Source organism: Cetorhinus maximus, chromosome 8 (genome assembly GCF_964194155.1).
Source record: "Cetorhinus maximus chromosome 8, sCetMax3.hap1.1, whole genome shotgun sequence".
In the NCBI taxonomy this organism is placed as follows: domain Eukaryota; kingdom Metazoa; phylum Chordata; class Chondrichthyes; order Lamniformes; family Cetorhinidae; genus Cetorhinus; species Cetorhinus maximus.
The window spans coordinates 122,124,855-122,148,775 of NC_135886.1; the positions used below are offsets into that span (position 1 = coordinate 122,124,855).

The 23,921-nt window shown below is 40.8% G+C and overlaps 1 protein-coding gene across 4 annotated transcripts in view; it reads left to right on the forward strand.

Moving 5' to 3' along the window:
• The window catches only part of LOC144683939 (nuclear protein AMMECR1-like), a 138,152-nt gene that overhangs the window by 69,114 nt on the left and 45,117 nt on the right, over nucleotides 1–23,921 (forward strand). For all 4 annotated transcript variants that reach the window (XR_013577369.1, XR_013577370.1, XM_078547539.1 and 1 more), the window contains exon 2: nucleotides 2,264–2,374. Coding sequence is in view for 2 of the 4 variants with exons in the window: in XM_078547539.1 (XP_078403665.1) it covers nucleotides 2,264–2,374 (111 nt within the window). In the remaining 2 variants the exon portion in view is untranslated. The remainder of the gene's footprint in view (nucleotides 1–2,263; nucleotides 2,375–23,921) is intronic.

The window sequence follows — 23,921 nt, forward strand, 5'->3', positions numbered from 1 at the left end:
CCTGCTATAACCTCCTTTTCTCCATGACAGATGTTAAGCTAATTGACCTGTAGTTTCCTGCTTTCTGTCTGTCTCTTATCTTGAATAGAGGAGTTACATTCACTATTTTCCCATCTGTTGGGACCTTTTCAGAATCTAGGGAATTTTGGAAAATTGAAACCAATGCATCTACTATTTCAGCAGCAGCTACTTTTAAGACCCTAGGTATTGCTGAAAAAGGAGATGCATCTAAGTTTTTCATCTTGTACTTATCAGGACACTTTGCAAGAACACCAATATAAGGGGAAAACAGCAATTTGTGTGCTCGCTTGACATTGCTAGCCTATTCATCAATGTTCTACATAAGGAAGCCATAGATATTTGCACTGCAGCACTACATCATGGCGATCTAGACCTGCCGCCATTGCGTGAATCAATATTTGTTGAACTTGGCAACTCGCGCAGTTGAGTTCAGTTTTAATGACACCATGTATGCCCAAATAGATGGTGTTGCCATGAGACCTCCTCTAGGTCCAGCTCTCTCAAACATCTTTGTTGGATTCCATGAGAACCATGTCTTCGATGGAATGACACCTAACCTCAAACCGCTCACATATTTCTTAAGTACGGATGATACGTTCACTATTTTTAAATCTGCAGCTGCATGTAATAATTTCCTTTAATGGGCTCCATCCTGCCCTCAAATTCACCTTTTGAAATGGAGCAGTCAAATGAGCTCCCCTTCATTGATGTACTAGTTGAGAAATCTGCCAGGGGTTCTCTACCATGTTCTATCGCAAGCCTGTCCCCACTGGTCAATATACGTGTTGGGATTCTTTTAGTTCCACAAGGTATAAGATTGGCCTTATCAGCAATCTTGTAAATAGGGCCCGAGCCATTTGCTCACCATGCAAGCTTGATACTGAAATAGGACGCATCAAAGGCATCCTGCAGGATAATGGCTACTCCGATCAGATCATTTCGCACTGTATCATGCCAACTCATGAAAGGGCCTAAAGCCATCACTTTAGGCCCTGAAAAATGTCTAGCCTACCTCTGATTACCCTGGAAGGGCAAGGTATCTCAAAAATTTGAGCAACAAGTGAAGCTAGCTGTTTCACGCTGCTACTATGCAGTAGCAACACTTGAGGGATTCGCCACTAACAGGATGCTACCTATCACCTAAGTGAGTAATGTGGTATATGAGTTTCAGTGCCACTGTGATGCTAGGTATGTAGGCCAAACATCCCAAAGACTGGTGGATCATATCAAATAGCATGTTCCTGCCACTGTTGCAACGGGCAGGGTATGGACTCGACACAATGCCTTGTCCCCCGACTCCTTGCAAAACTCAAAACAGTGTCTAACATTAAATGTGATTCCGCAATTGGACAGCATTTGCTAAATAATCCTCTGTGCTAAGAATTACGCTGACATTCTGCAGCCACAACACATCACCAGTTATTTTGTTATAAGAAATGAACCTTACCACTCCCAATAAGCTTTACTGCTAGTAATCCTTACCAGTACTAATGAAATATTACAATTACTAATAAGTTACACAAATTTTCAAAGATAAACAAGCAAATATTTTTGCCAACCAAACATGTTTCCCTGTGATGTCACACTTAATTTTATTTTCAGAATGCAATTAGTCCACAGCCTTGACCTTTCAACTCTTGCCAGGTCCCCCCCCTTGCTTTCTGCTTTTCAACTCTCGCCGGGTGTCGTCTCCTCGTGTTGCTTTGCGACTCTCGCCGGGCCTTTCCCTCTTACTCCCTCTCACCACTACTCAACTCCTGCCGGGTTTCTACTCCTTGTTCTGCTTCTCGACTCTCATCAGGTCTCTCCCTCTTATGCTGCTTTTTGAGATTTGCATATCGCCCAGCTTAAATTGGTATGTGTTAAGTGGCTCATGGAAAGTAAGCTGCTAATATCCTGTGTTGCATCCTGTTTTTAACTGGAAGCTTTGAATTGAAATGCTGAACTTTGAGGTAATAGTTTTAAGCCAACTGACTATAAATTATGGCTGCTGCTGCTGCCACTTTCTCCCTTCTTAGAATATGGCAGCAAATGTTCACTACAAACAGAATTTATGGTATAGTTTTGAATTTTAAAAGTGAATTGTAAAAGTTGAACAAGTAGTTTATCAAAAGGAGAAAAATCAGATTATCTGCAATGCTTCAAATTTTTGGTCAGAACAAACATGTGTGTACTTGAGATATGAAACCTCTGCAAAAAGCATTTATTACTCTAATGCTTATGTGCTTAATTTATTTTCCAGCCCATTATTTGTGACATGGAAGATTGGTCGTGATAAACGGTTGCGAGGATGCATAGGTACTTTTTCTGCCATGAACCTACATTCAGGACTCAGGGAGTACACTCTTACCAGGTGAGCTTTGAGGCTTTGTTTTCTTGCATTGTTTCAGCACTCATATTATGCCACTTATTTGCCAGCTACTCCCAAAGATATGCACATTGGTACATTTATTTGAAGCTTTATTTCCTGTCTAAATAGTAAGAAATGAAATTAAATGGGTAACTAGTGCAATAGGTGAGTGTATACCAATATGGGGTGTATACAAATGTAACTAACCTAATTTATTGTGCTGGAACAACTCTTGACACTATTACATTTTGGGCATAAAATTGCTTGGTAAACATATGGAAACTTGTGTTTTTGCAGGAGGTTCTTTACATGTCCTTAGCACTTAAGGTGCTGACTTTTTGTTGCATATATAGTTGGAAATCTCTGTTAGGTGAAATAGAGTAAACTATGGTACTAAATTGCTAGTAGGCAATTCTATAATCATAGCATATTTACTTTGTGCAGTTTCATTTTAAAAATTGTAAAATGCTAAGTTTATTCAGAAGGTCTCTTTATGCGCTATTGTCTAATGTTTTCAGCTTGGGAAAGAAAAACATGTATGTAAGAAAAATAATTGGTGTGTTTTTTAATAACTAGCAGCAGAACTAGACTAGGTCCATGTAGATAAGCTTAATATTAAAGTGCAAGCAAGGCTACCGAGGAATTTGGCCATAGGGCACCTTGAAGGCTTAAGTTCACATCTGAAAGAAGCCCATTTGGTTTCTCAACGTTGCCTATTGAGTTCATGCACTTTTGTAATCACCACTTGATCAATTGCTTAGGGAACACCCTGTTACTTCCTCTCCTTCCCTTGAAGGTACAGGAAATCAATGCTATTAATATCTCTAACTCTTCTCATCACAACAAATACTAATCTAGCTCATTCTTAAAATGTGTTAATTGACCACAAATCAACTTTTATCTTCTCAGGGACTCTGTTTCTTTGTACATATATGGATAAATGTTGCTATCTGGGAGAGTAAAGGAAGCAAAATGGCATAAATAGTACATTTACTACTTTAAATACTATAATTGAAACTGATTTGCTCAATATCTGAAGTAGACTCATTGGAGGAACAGACTTTGCATTGATTTCTGAAATGTACTGACTATCCAGTTATCAACTATAAATAATTGCCCTAAATATTCAGCAATGATGCAAATCTTTCATTCTGAAGGTCATTGTGCATATATTAACAGTCCATACCCAAGTTTGAGGGGGAGGGGGAAAAGAGATTCAACTTCATTGCCACTGCTGTTCTAGGTTTTCCCCTAAAAGGATATATTTAACGAAATGCACCCTGCATTCTCAAGGGTAAATAGCAAGGGGCAATAAAAATGTTGGGCTTGCTAGTGGCACCCATATGCAAAGAATGAAGTTTTAAAAATTGAAGATGGGCAGTTGTGAAATGGGTTCCAATTCTAGAATAAAACTATTTTTTCAAAGCTAGCTTAAATTGACATTCTATTAAGTCATAGTTATTTGGTTTGTATTTCCGCCAGAGTTATTAATGTCCCATCTGTTGTTGGTATGCTTAGGTAGCTCGCTTGTACTAGAGACTGAGCAAGGTACTCAATTGTGACTCAAATATGAACATAGCCACGCACTGTTTCCTCCTTTCCCTTTCTGTATGTCTTTGCTCGTTTGTCTCTGATCTGACAAGTTCCCAATAGCTCTATTTAAATATGGTAACTTAACAGTAATTTGCTCCATTGCCTGTATTGTTAAGTCTTATGTTAACAGATTGTCACACACAATTCTCTCATTTTTTTATTAGCAGTGCTTCTCATCATTCTTTTTTGCTTCAACTGCAGCAACTCCAGTTTCTGTGTAGTAACAAGCCAAAAGGCCTATACAACAGTAAATGACTACTGACTTTTTGCAGGGCTATGCTGTCTACAACGAGGATAGCCAGAACTGTGCAAAAAGGAGAAAAATTAATCAAGTGGAGAATGTATGCAAAGATCCAGATTTAAGATCTTTAACAAAACTGCTGATAGTTTTGGTAGTATAATTTTTTTAGCTTGATAATTCACAAATATGCCAATGAAAGAATATTAATTTGAATGAGCTGAATCCTTGATCATTATATAGCTACCAGGAAACTTCATGCAAGAATATGCACAGTAATAGAAATTTGAACCCTAAATTGCAAATAATAATTGTCAAAAAAACCGATGCACTGAAGTAACGCACATCCTTTGTAAAAAAAATCACCTCATAGTTACTTGTAGTGATATTGTTCGTTGCTCAACTCTTAATCTAATTTTCCCAATGCTTATAATTGTGCAATTGAAATAAATATCTTCCTTTTACAATTAAAAGTAAAGTTAATTCAAATATTCATGGCAGTCATTGGAAGATCTTTGTAGGTTACAGGATGACTTTATAATGAAGCAGGAACATTTATACGGTCATGACCTCTGATATTAACATACACTTTGGTGTAACAAAGTTTTTCAGTGTTTGAACTTAGTCTATACAAACCCAAGTTGCCTCCATTTGACCTAGTACACTCTGGTAAGTCAAAAAAATCCATCTGGGAAAACTGCGGTGTTAGCTGTACCTGGAGTTTTTGATCTCCTGGTGCCAGTGGCCAAACTACCATTTTTGGAATGGAAGTCAGATGGTATTAGAGCTGGAATTACAACAGGAGTTATCTGTACCGGCATCTTACTCACTGCTTTCTGCCTAGACTGCAGAACGATCAGATTTAATTCCATATCGTAGCACAGAATTTGCTTCCTAGGATAGTCCAATTTTTATGTCTAATGCATTTCTTATTTAATTTCGCTTTAGTAGAGCAGAATTGCGTGAACTGACTACTGGGATATCTTTTGCATTGTTATTATCAGTATCAGATAGAAGACCTTGCACACATGAAGGTTAGATCAGCCTCCTACACAAATGCCCACGTATTGAATAAGTCCGGAAGGCTGCTGACATCTGTATGATGTTACTTGGAGCAAACTTTATATATTCATATTTTTGGGACTTGCTGGAGCATTGAGTGGAAAGGGGAAAGGTATCAAGGTATTTTACTACCTTAATAGTGTGACCTCTTTAGTGGTTTTAAAGCAGATGTTGGATATTTACATTGTCAGAGGCCAAGAATCCTGCAGCCACACTTGAGCGCACACTATACTGACTGTCACATGAATGTACTTGTGTATGCTGTTTGGGTGATTTGAAGTTGATGTCACTGAACTTTCTTTTAGGTGCAAATTGAATTGTAAATTGTTGGGGCCTTGACAAAAATTTGATATCCAGTTATCATAAATTGTTCCTTAGCATTTTATGCAGTAGCCTGTACTTAATGTGTGTTTGATCTTGGACAGTTGACAGAACTGTAGGCGGAGACTCTTAAAACTACATAAAAATTTGGAATTCTCTCTCTCGTTTTTAGTTCTGGCAAAATATCCAAACTCTGGGGTAAACCTGGAAATTTGCATCATCCACATATGGTGCTTCATGACATACTGTGAAGGACTGTTTCACCTAATTGTCCTGTTGCTTTATGGAGTCATGTTCTTACAGAGAAGGTATGTTAACCTCTTGTAGACTTGATCCAATTTTATACTTAAGTTGGGCTGTTTTGGTATCTTGCTGTGTCATGTGGCTTCTGTGTATTTAACTTATAAGTATATTGTCCAAGTTGTTGCAACCTTAAGGCATTCGGTGTTGGGGAAAAAGAGCAATTCAATTGTTCCAGCAGGCAGCCAGTACAGACACTGACCATTGTCTTCCTTGCTATAAAATTCACTAATCCACTGGTATGGTATTTTATCATGTGGAAGAGAGGGGGTAACATTGTGGGCAGCCTTTGTGATTTCCAGTAAGTAAAATGCTGCAACTATTATGGCATGTATAAAATGAGTGCCCTTTAGAGGAGTTGTGTCAGAGTGGAATTCCTCGGCTTGGTGCTAGAACTACTATTTCAAAATTCTAAAAATGGCTTGGATTTAAGAACTTGATGGAATTTGGTTAAATTTTCACTTAAGTTCAAATCAGGAGGGTACATGTAATTGGAGGAAGCAGCTCAAAAATTACAGAAGTTGGTTGAAGTACGTGGGCAGATAACATAAAATTTCATGCAGACTAGTATAAAGTGCTTCACATAGGAAGGAAAAGTTGACAACATGCGCACCATGACTGATGATGAAATAGCTCAGGATGAAATTGAAAGAGACCCAAGAATACAGTAGAATATGTTGGAGGAGGTAATAATGAAGCTTTTATAGTGCTTTTGTCAGACTTTTCCTTGAATGCTGTGTTTAGTTAGGTTGCCAAGAAACTAGGAACGTTAAAGCATTGGAGGCAGTACAGTAAGAGCCATGATGCTGATATCTACAGAGACTAGAGAAACTTGGTTATTTCAGCCTGTAAAGCAGGCATCTGAGAAATGACCTTTGGATGGGGGTATATCAGAATGTAAAGTTTTTTTAAAAAACTAGCCGATTACATTCAAACCATGAGTAGAATTGAAGGCACAGGTTTGAATTAGTAAAAGAAAATTTTAGGACTGATATCAGGAAATATTTCTTATGCTGGATCAAACATGCAGAATAGTGGAGGCAAAAACCCTGAAATCATTTTTTTTAAAAAAGCACAATTGGATGCTACAATCGGAAAATCTGCAGGGTCTGGATGAATCAAGATGGGCTGATTATCCTTCTACATCCACAGTGACCTTGCAATAAGGACACAGATTTCAGTATGTGTTGGACTTTCTCTGATTGGAGTTCTGAATGTAAGGTCTAACAAAGGCACTGCTTTCCATACCCTCCCTCACTTCCAGCCCTTTTGAACAGCATTATATTAAACAAGTTAAAAGTTCCTTGGCACAAAGGGAATTGATATGCCTGAATTTATTTTCTGCTGCTTCATTCTTTTTTCAAAAAAAAAAACTGTTGATGACGTTGATTAATTCTTGGCCTCTAATATCCATGAAGCTCTAATGCAATTACTGTTGAGGAATCTTTTTTTTCTCATTTGCTTTCTTAGATGAAAAAATAATATTTTGAGTATTCATGGCCCAGTAAAAACTAGTGCGGTATTTCTGGTCAATAATTCTTCTTGGAGGACTCTTTCTTTTAAAAGAACCCCCCACCGTGACACTCATTTTATATTTAAGCAAACTTTGCTGCCTTTGTTTCCCAATCTGTACCAAATCATCCATCATACTTATATTAATTGACCTACATTGGCCCCAGTCCACCAATGCTGTTGTTTTTAAAAATCCCATCCTCATGTTCAGACCCTTGAGTATCCTTGCCTGTCTATCTCTTCATCCTCTTGCAATCCTCCAAGAACTTCCATTCCTCTAAAATATGGCCTCTTGTTCTCCTCCCACTTATTTTACCCCACCATTGATCACTGTGCTTTCAGCTGCCATGGTTCTAACTCTAATTCTGGAATTCCCTCCCTAAACCTCTCTGCCACTCCATCCTTCACTCCTTTTTAAGACCCTCCTTAAAACCTACCTCTAGAGTTGTTAGTCACCCATCCAAATAGCTCTTCCTTTAGCTCTGTCAAATTTGTCTGATTACACTCCTGTGACGTACCTTGGCTGTTTTCCTACTTTAAAGGTTGTTGTATAAATGTGGGTGGTAGTTCGAACTTATCAAAATGACCTAGCACAGGATCATGACAATTAAAAGCAGTCAAATTTGTAAATTTCAATGATATGTACTGCATTTGGTCATTAAGAATCAAAATGTGAGCTACTCCATTCAACTTCTAGCAGTCAATGCTAACTTTTTTATGATCTCTGCAAATTTGTTTTCATATTATTGCCGAAAGTAAAATATAAACTTAATGCTGCAAACTGATGACTGTACTTCAAAGATTACTTAATTGGCTGTAAACATCATTGCTTGTAAAGCACATTGAGATGTCCTGAGGTCATGAAAGGTGTGTTATATAACTGTCTTTATATGCCTCATTTTGACATTTGATTTCAACTAAAATGTGGCGCTAATAAGTGTATCAGCTCTGATTCTAGGACTGCATTACTGACCTCTTGGGACTAGGCAACACTACTGCAATTGTAAATCTGCCTTTTTAAAAGGAAGTTTTGACCAGATTAAATAAAGAGCAAACGACTGCATAACTTAATTCCTACCTTTTTTTTTGTACCATTTTTAAAAGTTAACTTCTAGGGAGGAAATGCAGAGAGTAGAAAGAACATGTATGATATATTGCTTTTTAAGTGCTGTACTTAATATTTGAAAACAATTTTCATCAATTCAAAACTTTCCCCCTCTTGCTACAATGTAAAAATAGGCTGTTGTGTGTGATTGATTTTTCTATTTTATTTCATTCTTTTGATGTGAATAAGGATAACCTAACGTTGCCAATCCTTTGTTGCCTTGAAAAGATCCTTGTGGGTTGCCTTTTTAAATCACCAGAGTCCATCTGGTGAAGATAATGCTGTTAGGTTGGGAGTTCTCGGATTTTGACTTTGTGATAATGAAGGAATATCAAAACGTATCCAAGTCAGGATTGATATGTGATTTGGATACTTGGAGGAAATGGTGTTTCCATGCACTTGCTGCGGCACTTCTTTTGAGGTGGTCGAAGTTCTGCCCAAGTATCTTTCAGTTGCTGTAGTATACTGTGTAGATAGTATACACTGCAACTGTTGTACACTGGTGCTGGGCAGGGTTGGGGTTTTGTGGATGTTTAGGATGTGCACGCACAAATGGTGTTTTAGTTTCCATTAAATAATGTAATGCTTAAATGTTCATTTAACCATTGAAGTTTACAGTGTGGAAGCACCCCATTTAGTTTTTTGGGGGGTTTTCTCCTCTTTGCACACTCCCCATAATCTTGTACCTTCCTTTGTTTCAAATATTTACCCATTTTCCATTAAAAGATACAACAGTCTTGTCACTGACTCCCCAACCAGAATAAGTAGTCTTTCCTTGTTTATCCTGACAAAAGCCTTCATAGTTATAAAATTGTGAAATTTCCTGTTGGGGGGCCAGTTAGCTCTGTTGACTAGATAGCTAATGTGTGTTTCAGAATAGTGCCAAAATCATGGGGCTTGATTCCTGTTCTATCTGAGGTAGACTTGGGGCCTGCCTCCTCTCCCTGCCTTGTAGTAAGATCAGGCATAAGCTGTGGTTCAGCAACCCTTGAATAATCAAGGATGCCTTACTTTCACTGTTTCTACTGGAGTAAATATCATGTCAAATCTCTTATTATAGTTTCCCATCCATGGCATCCTGCTGATGAAAACAAGGAATAATATTGTCAGAAAGGACATAATGTGAGTAGTGGGAATTTCTATTATGGAGAGATGTGCTTTTGGTCTACTGCAGTTTGTGTTCATATTAAATTGAAATATCTGGCAACAGTAAGGAAACTCAGATTCTTAACCTGTTAAATACAACTTATCATGCCCCTTGACTTCTGAGCAATATTTCAACAATTTGAGTTTTACAGTATTAAGAAAGTAACTGATTTATTTATATGTGAATCAGCAAAATGAATGTATCAAATGCCCAGGAAGCTATTAGAAAAGAATTTTGTCTACATTTTAATTTCACTCAACTGCAGCAGCTCCAGACTTGCTGCGTGAAGTAGCTTTTTCATCAAAATTGTACCAGTTATGATATAGGCTCTTAACTGATTACATAGAGAAATAGCAAACATCACAAATTATACCTCTTTGAACATCTTAAGCATCTTAGTGACGCATTACTTGAAATATCTGTGTGTGTGTGTTGCAAAGTGATGCATGTAGTCAGCACAGCATAGCAGTTTCCACTTTGATGCAGTGCTAAAGATGATCTTGTGAGCGTTTGCAATGTCATGCTGACTTCACATGCTGACTCAGAAGTAGAACCAGCAGCAATGTAAACATGATCTTCTGCAATTCAGGCTGCAAGGGGCTAAGTAAAACAAGGGCATGGCTAGCAGGGCAAGGAAGGGGAAAATAACAATCTTTGAATTAGGGATAATAGAGAAAAGCTTTTAAACTGTACCCATGTTTAATCAACTTGCATATGCATACCTTGACAATGTAACAGCATTCACGAACAATATAGAGCGTTGTCCAAACCTAAAGCAGTTTTTGGTGTAATTTGCTCTGTTTACTTCTTACAGTATGAATGAACTGTTGATTTGGCACCTGTTCTACAGTGAGCATTTGGTTTACTTAGTTTCTAACAGCAAATGAGTCACAATCAGACCTAATTTTCATGAATATTACTACAGTTCCATATGCATTTTTCCTGGTCCTGAAAGCTTCAATACAATTTGCATGGTAGCAAAACTAGAATCTCTAATTGAAAAATTGATGCACTTCTATGAGGTGTTCATTGAATAGGATTTCAGTTAGATTCAAACTTAATCTCAATCCTTTTTTGATGTATAATTTTTCCAACCACTGCAGTGAATGTTTCAGTTTTCACATTGAAATGTATATTCAATAAATGCTTTATGAATGGTTAATTCCCACTTTGCCTACCGATTTAGGATAGAGTACAGAGGTAGGGAAGTCTTGCTACAACTGTACTGAGACCACACCTATTGTACTGTATACAGTTTTGGCTTCCTTAAGGAGGGATATACTTGCATTTAAGGCAGTCAGAGAAAGCTCACTGTTAATTCCTGAGATGAAGGGGTTTTATGAGGAAAGGTTGAGCAGCTTGGGCCCATATTCATTGGAGTTTAGGAAAATGAGAGGTGATCTTATTGAAACCTATAAGATTTTGAGGGGGCTTGACAAGGTAGATGCTCAGAGGATATTTCCCTTCATGTGGAGTTTATAACAGGGGGGTGTGGTAGGTCTCATAGTTTCAGAATGAGGGGACAGCCATTTAAGACGGAGATGAGGAAGAAATCCTCTCTCGTGATTTAATCTTTGGAATTCTCTACCCCAGAGAGCAGGAATAGAGGCTGATTCCTTGAATATGTTCAAGGCTGCAATACAGATTTTTAAAACCATAATGAAGTTGAGGGTTATGTGGAACAAGCAGGAAAGTGGAGTTGAGGCCAAGATCAGATAAGCCATGAATGGCGGAGCAGGCTTAATGGGCTGTATACTCCAATTTCTTATGTTCTTATTAATTTACTAACACAAATTGTATTGCCATTTAATTTCTGGAACTTCCCATCTGTCTAGGGGTCTGTCAGTCATGTCATTTGAAATTGTTTTTACCATAATGGAAAAATACAGCTGACTAAAATCCATGGTATTTAAAAAGAAATCACTTTAAAGCTGATTGCATCCATTCTTTACCTCTAGTGGATAGAAGCAGCTATTGGTTGAACCGTACCTGCTTTTATTGAAGACATTCTCAAACCCAATGCTGACAGAGAAGAACAAGTTCAGAGAACTTGTTTAGTTCAGAGAACTAGAGATGAAGAGCAAACTACCAGCTATGCCTGTCTCTTTATGGGGTATGTGGAACATTCCTTGTTCCAGTCCTACTCCCGCCCCTTCCCACAACTCTTTCTCCGATACATCAATGATTACTTCGGTGCTGCTTCATGCTCTCATCGGGACCTGGAAAAATTTATTAATTTTGCTTCCAATCTCCAACCCCTCCATCATTTTCACATGGTCCATCTCTGACACTTCCCTTCCCTTCCTTGACCTCTCTGTCTCAATTTCTGGTGATAGACTTGTCCACCAATATCCATTACAAGCCTACCAACTCCCACAGCTACTTCGATTACAGCTCCTCACACCCCGCTTCCTGTAAGGACTCCATCCCATTCTCTCAGTTCCTTCGCCTCCGTCGCGTCTGTTCTGATGATGCTACCTTCAAAAACAGTTCCTCTGACATGTCCTCCTTCTTCCTTAACCGAGGTTTTCCACCCATGGTAGTTGACAGGGCCCTCAACCGTGTCCAGCCCATCTCCCGCACATCCGCCCTCACGCCTTCTCCTCCCTCCCAGAAACATGGGTTCCCCAGGGTCCCCCTCGTCCTCACTTATCACCCCACCAGCTTCCGCATTCAAAGGATCATCCTCTGCCATTTCCGCCAACGTCAGCATGATGCCACCACCAAACACATCTTCCCTTCACCCCCCCGGCGGCATTCCGTAGGGATCGTTCCCTCCGTGACACCTTGGTCCACTCCTCCATCACCCCCTACTCCTCAACCCCCACCTACGGCACCTCCCCATGCGTACGCAAAATATGCAACACCTGCCCCTTCACTTCCTCTCTCCTCACCGTCCAAGGGCCCAAACACTCCTTTCAAGTGAAGCAGCATTTCACTTGCACTTCCCCCAACTTAGTCTACTGCATTCGTTGCTCCCAATGCGGTTTCCTCTACATTGGAAAGACCAAACGCCGACTGGTCGACCGCTTTGCAGAACACCTTCGGTCTGTGCGCAAGAATGACCCAGACCTCCCTGTCGCTTGCCATTTTAACACTCCACCCTGCTCTCTTGCCCACATGTCTGTCCTTGGCTTGCTGCATTGTTCCAGTGAAGCTCAACGCAAACTGGAGGAACAGCACCTCATCTTCCAACTAGGCGCTTTACAGCCTTCCGGACTGAATATTGAGTTCAACAACTTTACATCTTGAACTCCGTCCTCCATCCCCACCCCCTTTCCGTTTCTTCCCCCTCTCTTTTGTTTTTTCCAATAATTTATATAGATTTTTCCTTTCCCATCTATTTCCATTATTTTTATATCTATACCTTTTATGCCCTTTTATTCTTATTTCACCCCACCCCCACTAGAGCTATCTGTACCTTGCCTGTCCTGCTATCCATTCTTAATTAGCACATTCTTTTAGATAATATCACCACCTTCAACACCTCTTTATTCTTTTGTGTGTGACATCTTCTGGTTATCTGCTCCTATCACTGCTTGCTTGTCTCCCCACCACCCCCACCTTAAACCAGCTTATATTTCACCCCTCTCCTATTTTTACTTAGTTCTGTTGAAGGGTCATGAGGACCACTGTGCATTGTCTTCTATAAAACAGTGTTTAATTCTTATTGTTTGATCTGGTTTGGTTAAGAGATCATACCCAAATGAGCTGTGGCTAATTTCTTCTGGCTACTCCATTGTTTGAGTGAATTTACTGTTTCGGAATATTGCATATAATGTATAAAGTTACTTGCTTTGACCATGCAAATTACTTCATTAGTGGACTTATGGAATTTCTTTGTGACTTATTGAAAGCAATTTTATTGGGGCTATTGCCTTTTCATTGTAGCAAAGAATTGTTTTCTCTCTACTGTAGTTTTGTCTGTATGGTTGTGATATATTGAGACTGAAGCAGTGTCTGGTCCATTATTAGTAAGGACTAAAATTAGCTGGGACAAACTGCATCACACTGGAACAATATTTGTGACTTTTACTTTTTCTTCTCCAGTCTTACTCACTGTGCTCCTCTTTCTCAACCCAGTGCTCTAATCCTGTTACCTCCCTCTGAGGTTTTAGGAGCAGCCCTGCATCCAAATTGGGTGGGAGGGTGCTGCAGACTGCATTATCTGTGCTAAGTGACAAACCATCACATTCAGTATCAAGATAAATCACTTTGCTGGGTACTATTCTTATACCATGTTAAAAATTTAACATTGAGAAGTAGCAGGCTTTAAGATCCTGTTCCCATCAGTGATTTGGCCTGCACTCCTCACTGAAACTCAATTACAAATCGGGCATTACTCTGGTGGTCCCCAAACATAAGGTTAGCATCAATGTTTCTCTTAATACCAGTGGAATGAAACAGCCCCTTACTCAATTCTTATTTCTGATCAAGTAAATGTATTTTTTGTTGTTTGTTTGCACTGCATGGCTTAGCATTTAAAAATTGTAATTTTCAATATCAGTAAAAGATTGTGAAATGCACAGTAAGAAGGAAATGGATGAAAGGCAGATGTAGAAAAATGAAGACAATGAGCATAATTACAAGATCAACTAGTGGTATAAACATTTCTTTCATTATTTACCAGATAGCCTACTGTTGTTTTTTTAAATGTTGGTTCTGTCTGATATTTGAATGTTATTACTAGACTTAACTGACTTATGAAAAATATCTGTGCAATGAAAATTACTTGTTTTTCAATTGTGTATTTCAAATTCTGAAGGCGAAACTGCCTCATGTGTTCATCTTTGCTTATAAGAAGCATCATGCTTGCTTAATTTAAAACATTTTTCACAAATCTGGAATGAATTATTCTGCCTAGATATTTCACATTTTGTACTTTGCCAAATGACTACAGTGTTTTTCCTTTCACCCCTCCAAATGGAACATTGAGTACAACATTGAGTAAAGTAATGACTAACTTGAACCATCTCTCTTTTGGTGTGAAACACATAGCATCATAATGAAATTCCAAATACTTGTGCTTTCTACAGAAATGATAGTCACCATAACAATGTATTGGGATGCAAATTTCATTTTGATGTAAAACTTTTCGCTTTCATATTGGGTTTTGATTTAGATATTTTAAGTTCAATTTTGAGCGGTTGTCTTACAAACGCAAAGATGTGGACTTCATACAGTTAGAATACGCTTTTAGGGTGCACTGCTGCTCTGTATTATACACATTCTCGTAGTCATCTAAACAATAAGAATTTCCTTTTTAATTTTCTCCCTATCACACGTTGGGGTGAAATTCCACAAGTAATTGACCCCTTGCACCTTGTCCAAATGGTTGTGCGTTATGTATTGTTTGGATTCTAAACATTGTAAAGTTTTTCTAGCATTTTATGTAGCTGCCCTGGACAGTAACATAATTGGGCTCAAAACTTCCCAACATGTGTTTTCCAATTCAGATCAATGAATGGTTATTGGGGAAATAATCCTTTTATTCTATTGCATATGATGCATTTACATAATATTTCTGTGGGTAAGCATGGTTGCAGTGAATGTCTCAAGCCACTTGACACATGTTATTGGCTTACTGGATTTGATTGACTGCATCTAAAACCTTTTGAGAAAGGGGCAGGATCACTGGCTGTAGTTCTCTCTGACAGGCAGCTTAGTGGCAAGGAGTGTCTTAATTATAGTTTATATTGGGCTTCGTATATATTTCATATTTCAGTCTGCAATAAGTGTTCTGTTAACATTGTGCTAGCTAGCACAAAATGTTTGATTTTAAATGGAAACCTGTTCTACATTGCAATTGTGAAGCTTATCTCTTAAAGGCAATGTTTAGAGAGAGCCTATGATGGTTTCATTTTAAGTATTAACAGTAAAGAACTTTGATTCACTGTTCTTTACTATTTGCTGTTCATTCACTTGTGACTCAGCGACAGTGAAGGAATGGTGATATAAGTCCAAGTCAGGCTTTGAGGGGAACTTGCAGGTGGCGGTGTTCCCATGGGCTTGCTGTCCCTGTCCTTCTAGGTGGTAGAGGTCATGGGTCTGGAAGGTGCTATGGAAGGAGCCTTGGCAAGTTGCTGCAATGCATCTTGTAGATGGTTCACACTGCTTCCATTGTGTGTTGATGGTGGAGGGAGTAAACGTTTAAGGTGGTGGATGGGGTGCCAATCAAGTGGGCTGCTTTTAAACCAGCATTTAATTGCATTTAAATGCATCAGTAATTAAAAGATCTCTTTTTCACTCCTTTTTTGTCTAATCATGTAAACAACAGTGAGACAATACATGCGTACAAGTCCAGTTATCATTTTTTTAACCTTTTCTATCACTTGAGATGGCAAGTTACCATAGATTGCGTAAATAAAGGGGTCAAGATCCCAATTAAATGCCTGAAAATTTCCTTCTGTGACAGTCTTCAAAAATTTAACTAAGTAGCCACTTTGGCAGCCCATCCACAGCCTTAAACATTCACTTCTTTCAACTGACGGACAGTAGCAGAAGTATGTACCATCTTCAAGATACACTACAGAAACTAGCTGAGGAGCATGGAACAAAATCTAAACTGCCCTTTAGGGTAAATGACCAAAAAATGAATCATAGAATGGTTACAATACAGATCTTTGTGACCATGCCAACTCTGTGAAAGAACAACTCGGCTAATCTCACGTCCCTGCCCCTTCCCTGTAACCAGGGGTCAAAATAATTTCCCTTTTTCGAGGACTCTTAACATTTTCTTGTGGACTGCCTTTTGTTTTTCAGGGGCTACTTTTTGGCTTTCAGCGACTCCTTTTTCATTCTCACTAACTCCATTCATTACCTCCTGTGTTTGTGTTGAATTTTAATAGACTTGGAATCTGCTGAAACCCTCATTCTTGCCGCCTTTACCTCTAGACTCAACTATTCCAACACACCCCTGGCTGGTCTCCCACATTCTATCCTCAATCTTGAGGTCATAGAACCATAGAAAAGTTACAGCATGGAAGGAGGCCATTCGGCCCATCTTGTCCATGCCAGCCCGAGGACACCCAGGTGCCCTTTCTAATCCCACCTTCCTGCACCTGGCCCATAGCCCTGCAGCTTACAGCACTTTAGGTGCAGATCTAGGTACTTTTTAAAAGAGTTTAAAGTTTCTGCCTCTACCACCAACTTGGGCAGTGAATTCCAGCCACTACCCTCTGCGTAAAAAAAGTTCTTCCTCATGTACCCCCTACACCGTCTGCCACTTATGTTGAATCTATGTCCCCTGGTTCTAGAACTCTCCATCAAGGGAAAGTTTTATCCTGTCCACTCTATCTATTCCCCTCATAATCAAAGTCATCAAAAACTCTGCCTGTCTTAACTCGCAGCAAGTCCCATTCCCTATCACCCCTGTACTCGCTGATCTATGTTGGCTCCCAATCAAGCAACATCCTGATTTGAAAATTTTCATCCATATTTTCATATCTCCTCTTTCTTCCCCCCCTCCCCCTAAAATGACCTCACCCATGCCTACCACTGCAATCTCCTCTGGCTCCACAACCCTCCAAGATATCTAATTGAGGCATCCCCAATTTTAATCAATCCACTATTGGTGACCATGCCTTCAATTGCCTAGACCTTAAGTTCTGTATACCCTCCCTACACCTTTCCATTTCTCCTCTACCTCACTTTCCTACTTTAAGACACACTTTCACCAGCTTTTGGTCTACTACCTCCTTACATGACTTCATGTCATACTTTGTTTTCTGTTTTGGAACATTTCATTATGTTAAAGGCACTATATGAATTTATGTTGCTGTATTTGACTTCATTTACTCTGATCTAAATGCTGGTTTGTTGTCCATCTAAGGCTTTCAGGCCTTCTGATTCCTGCTCCCATATCTTCAAACTTAGTTTGCTAGCACTAATATTGAGTCCAGGTTATTTGTCTAGATCAGGAGGCTCTGGCATAAATTTCTGGGGCATTTCACTCTAACTTTTCCATCTCCATCTCCATATTGTGAGATAGCCCTTCTTACCTTCTGCCACTCGGCTAGCAAGGTTTAACATTACAAAGCTTGATCTGAGGTATCAAAGGGCAGTGATCTGTTGCATAGTTTGAATATAAATAAGAATAAAATAATTAGTTACATGTGTGATGTAATATTTTGTTCCTGTGCAGGCTTTTTAACTATTGGAAGTGCACCAGTGAATTCATGGGATTTCTTTTAAAAATGGCTCACCTTGGCTCCAGTCATTATTGAGACTGATGCTAGCTGCACTTATTGAAAGTGAGAGTTCTGCTGGGTTGTAAAGTGGATGAAGGCACATGATGCTACTGGGCTTGTGCTTGGATCCCTTTAAAACACAAGGTAGAAAAGCTTTACTGTTGCCTAGTGACAGTAATCCGAGGACACAGATGGAAAAAAGACGGGTTGGGGATGTGCTGGAGTTCAGTGTGTGTGATAGAGCAGATGGGGATTTTTGAGCTCTGAGAAGAAAAAGTATCAGGCCATTGGGACAGTAGTTAACTGAATAATCAGTTATGGGGTTCAGAAAAGTGAGCAATTTAGCAGAGGTGCTACTGGAAGACTGCATTTAGGAATTCATTTGCTGTGCAGCTGAAGAAACTGAATTTAGTGTGTGGTTTTTGGGTGTCTCAGAGATGAGAGTTAGGTGAGAGCATCAAGTAAATGCTGAGGAATTTACCAGTAAAAAACTGTTGGCAATTGTGCCAGTTCCAAGCGAGAGGCCTTTGTGTCAAGCTAGAAGTAAGACAGACCAGTGAAAGGCATTGTTGGGGTAAAGAAATAGTGGAAATTTGAATTGTCATCTCGTTTGTATTGAGATCTTTCTAATCTTTTTGTCTGGTGTAATGTAGTTCACTTTTCTTGTTTCAATTAAAATTTTATTCTTTGTATTAAAAGTTCATTAGACTCCTGTGAATTTGTTCAGCAAATTTCCTCCATGGTTTCTTTAAAAAAAAAGTTAAGATTTACAAGCCAGGTTTCAGATCTGACTTGTCCAGTATTAAAAGCTGCTGGGATCATAACAGTGGGGGGGATCTCTGGAAAGCTTGGAGAAGCTTGCCCTGTTACTCCCAGAGGGTGTAGGGATAGCTTGGGATAGCAAAGATTTGGAGTCCAGGTCCAGAAGCGGGTAGAGCCTCCTCTCTCACTGCGAGTGCTGCTAGTTCAGTATAGAATGAGGAAAATGTAAACCTAATAATCCAAATGCCCTTTTCAGAGCCACTTGCAGGAACTGTGAAAGAGCTGTATACTGTTGAAGAGAGTCCAAAATGGAGTCATTATAACAGTGGATTAACCTGTTTCTGATCTGTTCACTGTTTTCAGTTAACTCTTGATTGTGCTCTGTGGTCCACCTGGGCCCTAGGCCTCCTGCCTTTGCTGCTCCTCCAATCATAGATTCTGTTTCTGGAGGAGCAGCAAGATTGGGAGAGAGGGAACCGGTGATTGGACAATCAGCTGCTCACAGATTCTGTCCCTTCAATATACAAGGACGACTTTTCTTTGATCACCCCCATTATTCCATTTTTCACAGGCTTTTTGGGGCCTTTCAAGGGAGAATTTGCCTGTTTTCTCTCTCTCCCTCTCTCTCTCTCTCTCCTCCCCACCCCATGTATTTTGAATCCTGCCTGTAACCCTACATAATTTTTCAAATAATTAACCAATTCCCTTTTGAAAGCCACAATTGAATCTGCCTCCACCATACACTCGGGCAGTGCATCCCAGAACCTTTACATAATAAACGTTTTCTCGCGACACCTTTTGGTTCTTTTGCCATTCACCATATGGGGAGGCGATGGCATAGTAGTATTGTCGTTAGACTAGTGACCTAGAGACCCAGGGTAATGCTCTGGGGACTTGGATTCAAATCCTGCCACGGCAGATGGTGAAATTTGAATTCAATAAAAATTAAATGTCTGATGAAAACCATGAAACCATTGTTTTTTGCTGTAAAAACTCATCTGGTTCACTAATGTCCTTCAGGGAAGGAAATCTGTCGTCCTTACCTGGCCTGGCCTACATGTGACTCCAGACCCACAGCAATGTGGTTGACTCTTAAATGCCCTCTGAAATGGCCTAGCAAGCCACTCAGTTGTAACAAACCACTGAAAAGTCACAAAAAAAGGAATAAAACTGGACGGACCACCCAGCATGGACCTAGGCATTGGAAACAAAAACTGCAATCTCAGCCTTGTCGACCCTGTAAAGTCGTCCTTACTAACATATGGGGGCGAGTGCCAAAATTGGGAGACCTGTCCCACAGACTAGTCAAGCAACAGCCTGACACAGTCATCCTCATGGAATCACACCTTACAGATAATGTCCCAGACACCACCATCACCATCCCTTGGTATGTCCTGTCCCACCGCAGGACAGACCTAGCAGATGGCAGCACAGTGGTATACAGTCGAGAGGGAGTTGCCGTGGGAGTCCTCAACATTGATTCCAGACCTCATAAAGTCTCATGGTATCAGGTCAAACATGGGCCAGCAAACTTCCTGCTGATTACCACATACTGCACTCCCTCAGCTGATTACTCAGTGCTCCTCCATGTTGAATGTCAGCTAGAGGAAGCACTGAGGTTGGGTAAGGGTGCAGAATGTACTCTGGGTGGGGGACTTCAATGTCCACCACTAAGAGTGGCTTGGTAGCACCGCTAATGACCCAGCTGGCCGAATCCTAAAGGACATAGCTGCAAGACTGGGTCTGCCACAGGCAGTGAGGAAACCAACAAGAGGGAAAAACATACTTGACCTCATCCTCACCAGCCTACCTGCCACAGATGCATCTGTCCATGACAGTATCGGTAGGAGTGACTACCACACAGTCGTCGTGGAGGTAAGTTCCGGCTTCACATTGAGCACACCCTCCATCATGTTGTGTGGTACTACCACTGTGCTGAATGGGATAGATTTCAAACAGATCTAGCAACTCAAGATTGGGCATCCATGAGGCACTGTGGGCCATCAGCAGCAGAATTGTACTCAAACACAATCTGTAACCTCATGGCCCAGCATATTCCCCACTCTACCATCAAGCCAAGGGATCAACCCTGGTTCAATGAAGAGTGCAGGAGGGCATGCCAGGAGCAGCACTAGGCAAACCTTAAAAGAAAATGAGGTGTCAACCTGGTGAAGCGATAACATAGGACTACATGCGTACCAAACAGCAGAAGCAGCAAGTGATAGACAGGGCTAAGCGATCCCAAAACCATCAGATCAGATCTAAGCTCTGCAATCCTGCCACATCCAGTCGTAAATGGTGGTGGACAATTAAACAACTCACTGGAGGAGGAGGCTCCACAAATACCCCCATCCTCAATGATGGAGGAGCCCAGCACATCAGTGCAAAAGATAAGGCTGAAGCATTTGATACAATCTTCCGCCAGAAGTGCCGAGTGGATGATCCATCTCGGCCGCCTCCAGAGGTCCCCAGTGTCGCAGATACCCGTCTTCAGCCAATTTGATTCACTCCACGTGATATCAAGAAATGGCTGAAGGCACTGGATAGTACTGAAGACTTGTGCTCCAGAACTTGCTGTGCCCCTAGGCAAGCTGTTCCATCTACAACACTGGCATCTACCTGGCTATATGAAAAATTGCCGAGACATGTCCTGTACACAAAAGAGCAGGACAAATCCAACCCGGCCAATTACCACCCCATCAGTCTACTCTTGATCATCGGTAAAGTAATGGAAGGGGTCATCAACGGTGTTATCAAGCGATGCTTGCTTAGCAATAACCTCACTGATGCCCAGTTTGGATTCTGGCAGGGCCACTCGGTCCTGACCTCATTACAGCCTTGGTTCAAAGATGGACAAAAGAGCTGAACTCCAGAGATGGGGTGATAGTGACTGCCCTTGACATCAAGGCAACATTTGGCAGAGTGTGGCATCAAGGAGCCCTAGCAAAACTGGAGTCAATGGGAATCAGGGGGGAAACTCTGTCCTTTAGAGCCATACCTAGCACAAAGGAAGATGGTTGTTGGAGGTCAGTCATCTCAGCTCCAGGACATCACTGCAGGAGTCCATCAAGGCAGTGTCCTTGGCCCAACCATCTTCAGCTGCTTCTTCAATGAGCTTCCTTCCATCATAAGGTCAGAAGTGGGGATGTTCGCTGCTGATTGCGCAATGTTCAGCATCATTCGCGCCGACTCAAACTGAAGCAGTCTGTGTTCAAATGCAGCAAGACCTGGACAATATCCAGGTTTGGGCTGACAAGTGGCAAGTAACATTCGCACCACACAAGTGTCAGGCAATCACCATCTCCAACAAGAGAAAATTTGACCATCACCCTTTGATGATCAATGGCATTACTATCACTGAATCCCTCACAATCAACATCATGGGGGTTACTATTGAGCAGAAACTGAGCTGGACTGGCCATATAAGTACTGTGGCTACAAGAGTAGGTCAGATACTAGGAATAGTGTGACGAGTAACCCACCTCCTGACTCCTCAAAGCCTGTCCACCATCTACAAGGCACAAGTCAGGAGTGTGTTGGAATACTCCCCACTTGCCTGGATGAGGGCAGCTCCCACAACACTCAAGAAGCTTGATACCATCCAGGGCAAAGCAGCCCACTTGATTGGCACCACATCCACAAATATTCACTCCCTCTACCATCAATACACAGTAGCAGCAGTGTGTACCATCTACAAGATGCGCTGCAGGAATTCACCAAGGCTCCTTCAACAGCACCTTCCAAATCCACAACCACTACCATCTAGAAAGACAAGGGAGCAGATGGATGGGAAAACCACCACCTAGAAGTTCCCCTCTAAGTCACTCACCGTCCTGACTTGGCAATATATTGCCGTTCCTTCACTGCTGGGTCAAATTCCTGGAACTCCCTCCTGAACCGCACTGTGGGTGTACCCACATCACAGGGACTGCAGTGGTTCAAGAAGGCAGCTCACCACCACCTTCTCGAGGCATCTGGGGATGGGCAATAAATGCTGGCCCAACCAGCGAAGCCCACATCCCTTTAAATGAATTTTTTTAAAGTCAGTGTCCTCTGGTTCTTGATCCTTCTTCCAGTGGAATCTTCTCCCTATCTACTCTGCCCAGACCCTTCATGATTTTCAACAGTTTCATCAAATCTCCTTCTTGAAACCCTCTTCTCTAAAGAGAACAACCCAGCTTTGCCAGTCTATCTGCTTAACTGAAGTCCCTCATCATGAACATTGTCATAAATCTTTTCTGCATCCTCTCCAATGCTCCTCCTAAAGTGCAATGCCCAGAATTGGGCACTGTTCCAATTGAAGCCAAACCAGTGTTTTTATAAAGGCTCATCATAGCTTCCTTGCTTTTGTGTTCTGTGGCTCTATTTATAAAACCCAGGATCCCATATGTCACCTTAACCACTCCCTCTCAACCTGCTCTTCAAAAATTTATGAACGTATACCCCACCCCCCAGGTCGTCCTCCTGCACCCCTTTTAGAATTGTATCCTTTATTTTATATTGCCCCTTCTCCTATTTCCTATCAAATGTATCACTTCACATTTCTGTGCATTAAATTTCATCTACCACGTGCCTGCCCATTTCACAAGCCTGTCTGTGTTCTCCTGGAGCCATATGAACTACGGGTTAGGAGTGGGAGTAGGCTGCTCGGCCCCTCAAGCCTGCTCTGCCATTCAAAAAGTTCATGGCTGATCTGATTTCAACCTTGTATTCCTGCCTACCCTTGATAACCTTTCACCCCCTTGCTCATCAAGAATCCTTCAACTTTGCCTTAAAGATATTCGAGAACTCTGCCTCAACCACCTTTTTGAGGAAGAGAATTCCAAAGTGTCTGAACCCTCAAAAAATTTCTCTTCATCTCTGCCTTAAATGGGCGACTCCTTATTTTAAAATAGTAACCCTAAGTTCCAGATTCTCCCACAAGAGGAAATATCCTTTTCACATTCACCCTGTCAAGTCCCCTCAGGGTCTTACGTTTCAATCAGTTGCCTTTTAGCCTTCTAAACTCCCAACGGATACAAGCCTAGCCTGTCCAGCCTTTCCTCATAAGATAACCTGCCCATTCCAGTAATCTGGTAAATCTTCTCTGAACTGCTAATGCATTTACATCTTTCCTTAAATACGGAGACCAATATTGTATACAGTACTCCAGATGTGGCCTCACCAACACCCTGTATAAGTGAAGCATAATCTCTCCACTCTTGTATTCAATTCCCCTTGCAATATAACATTTTATTAGCTTTGCTAACTAGTTCCTGCATCTGCATACTAACCTTTTGCAATTCATGCACTAGGACACCCAGAACCCTCTGCATCGCAGA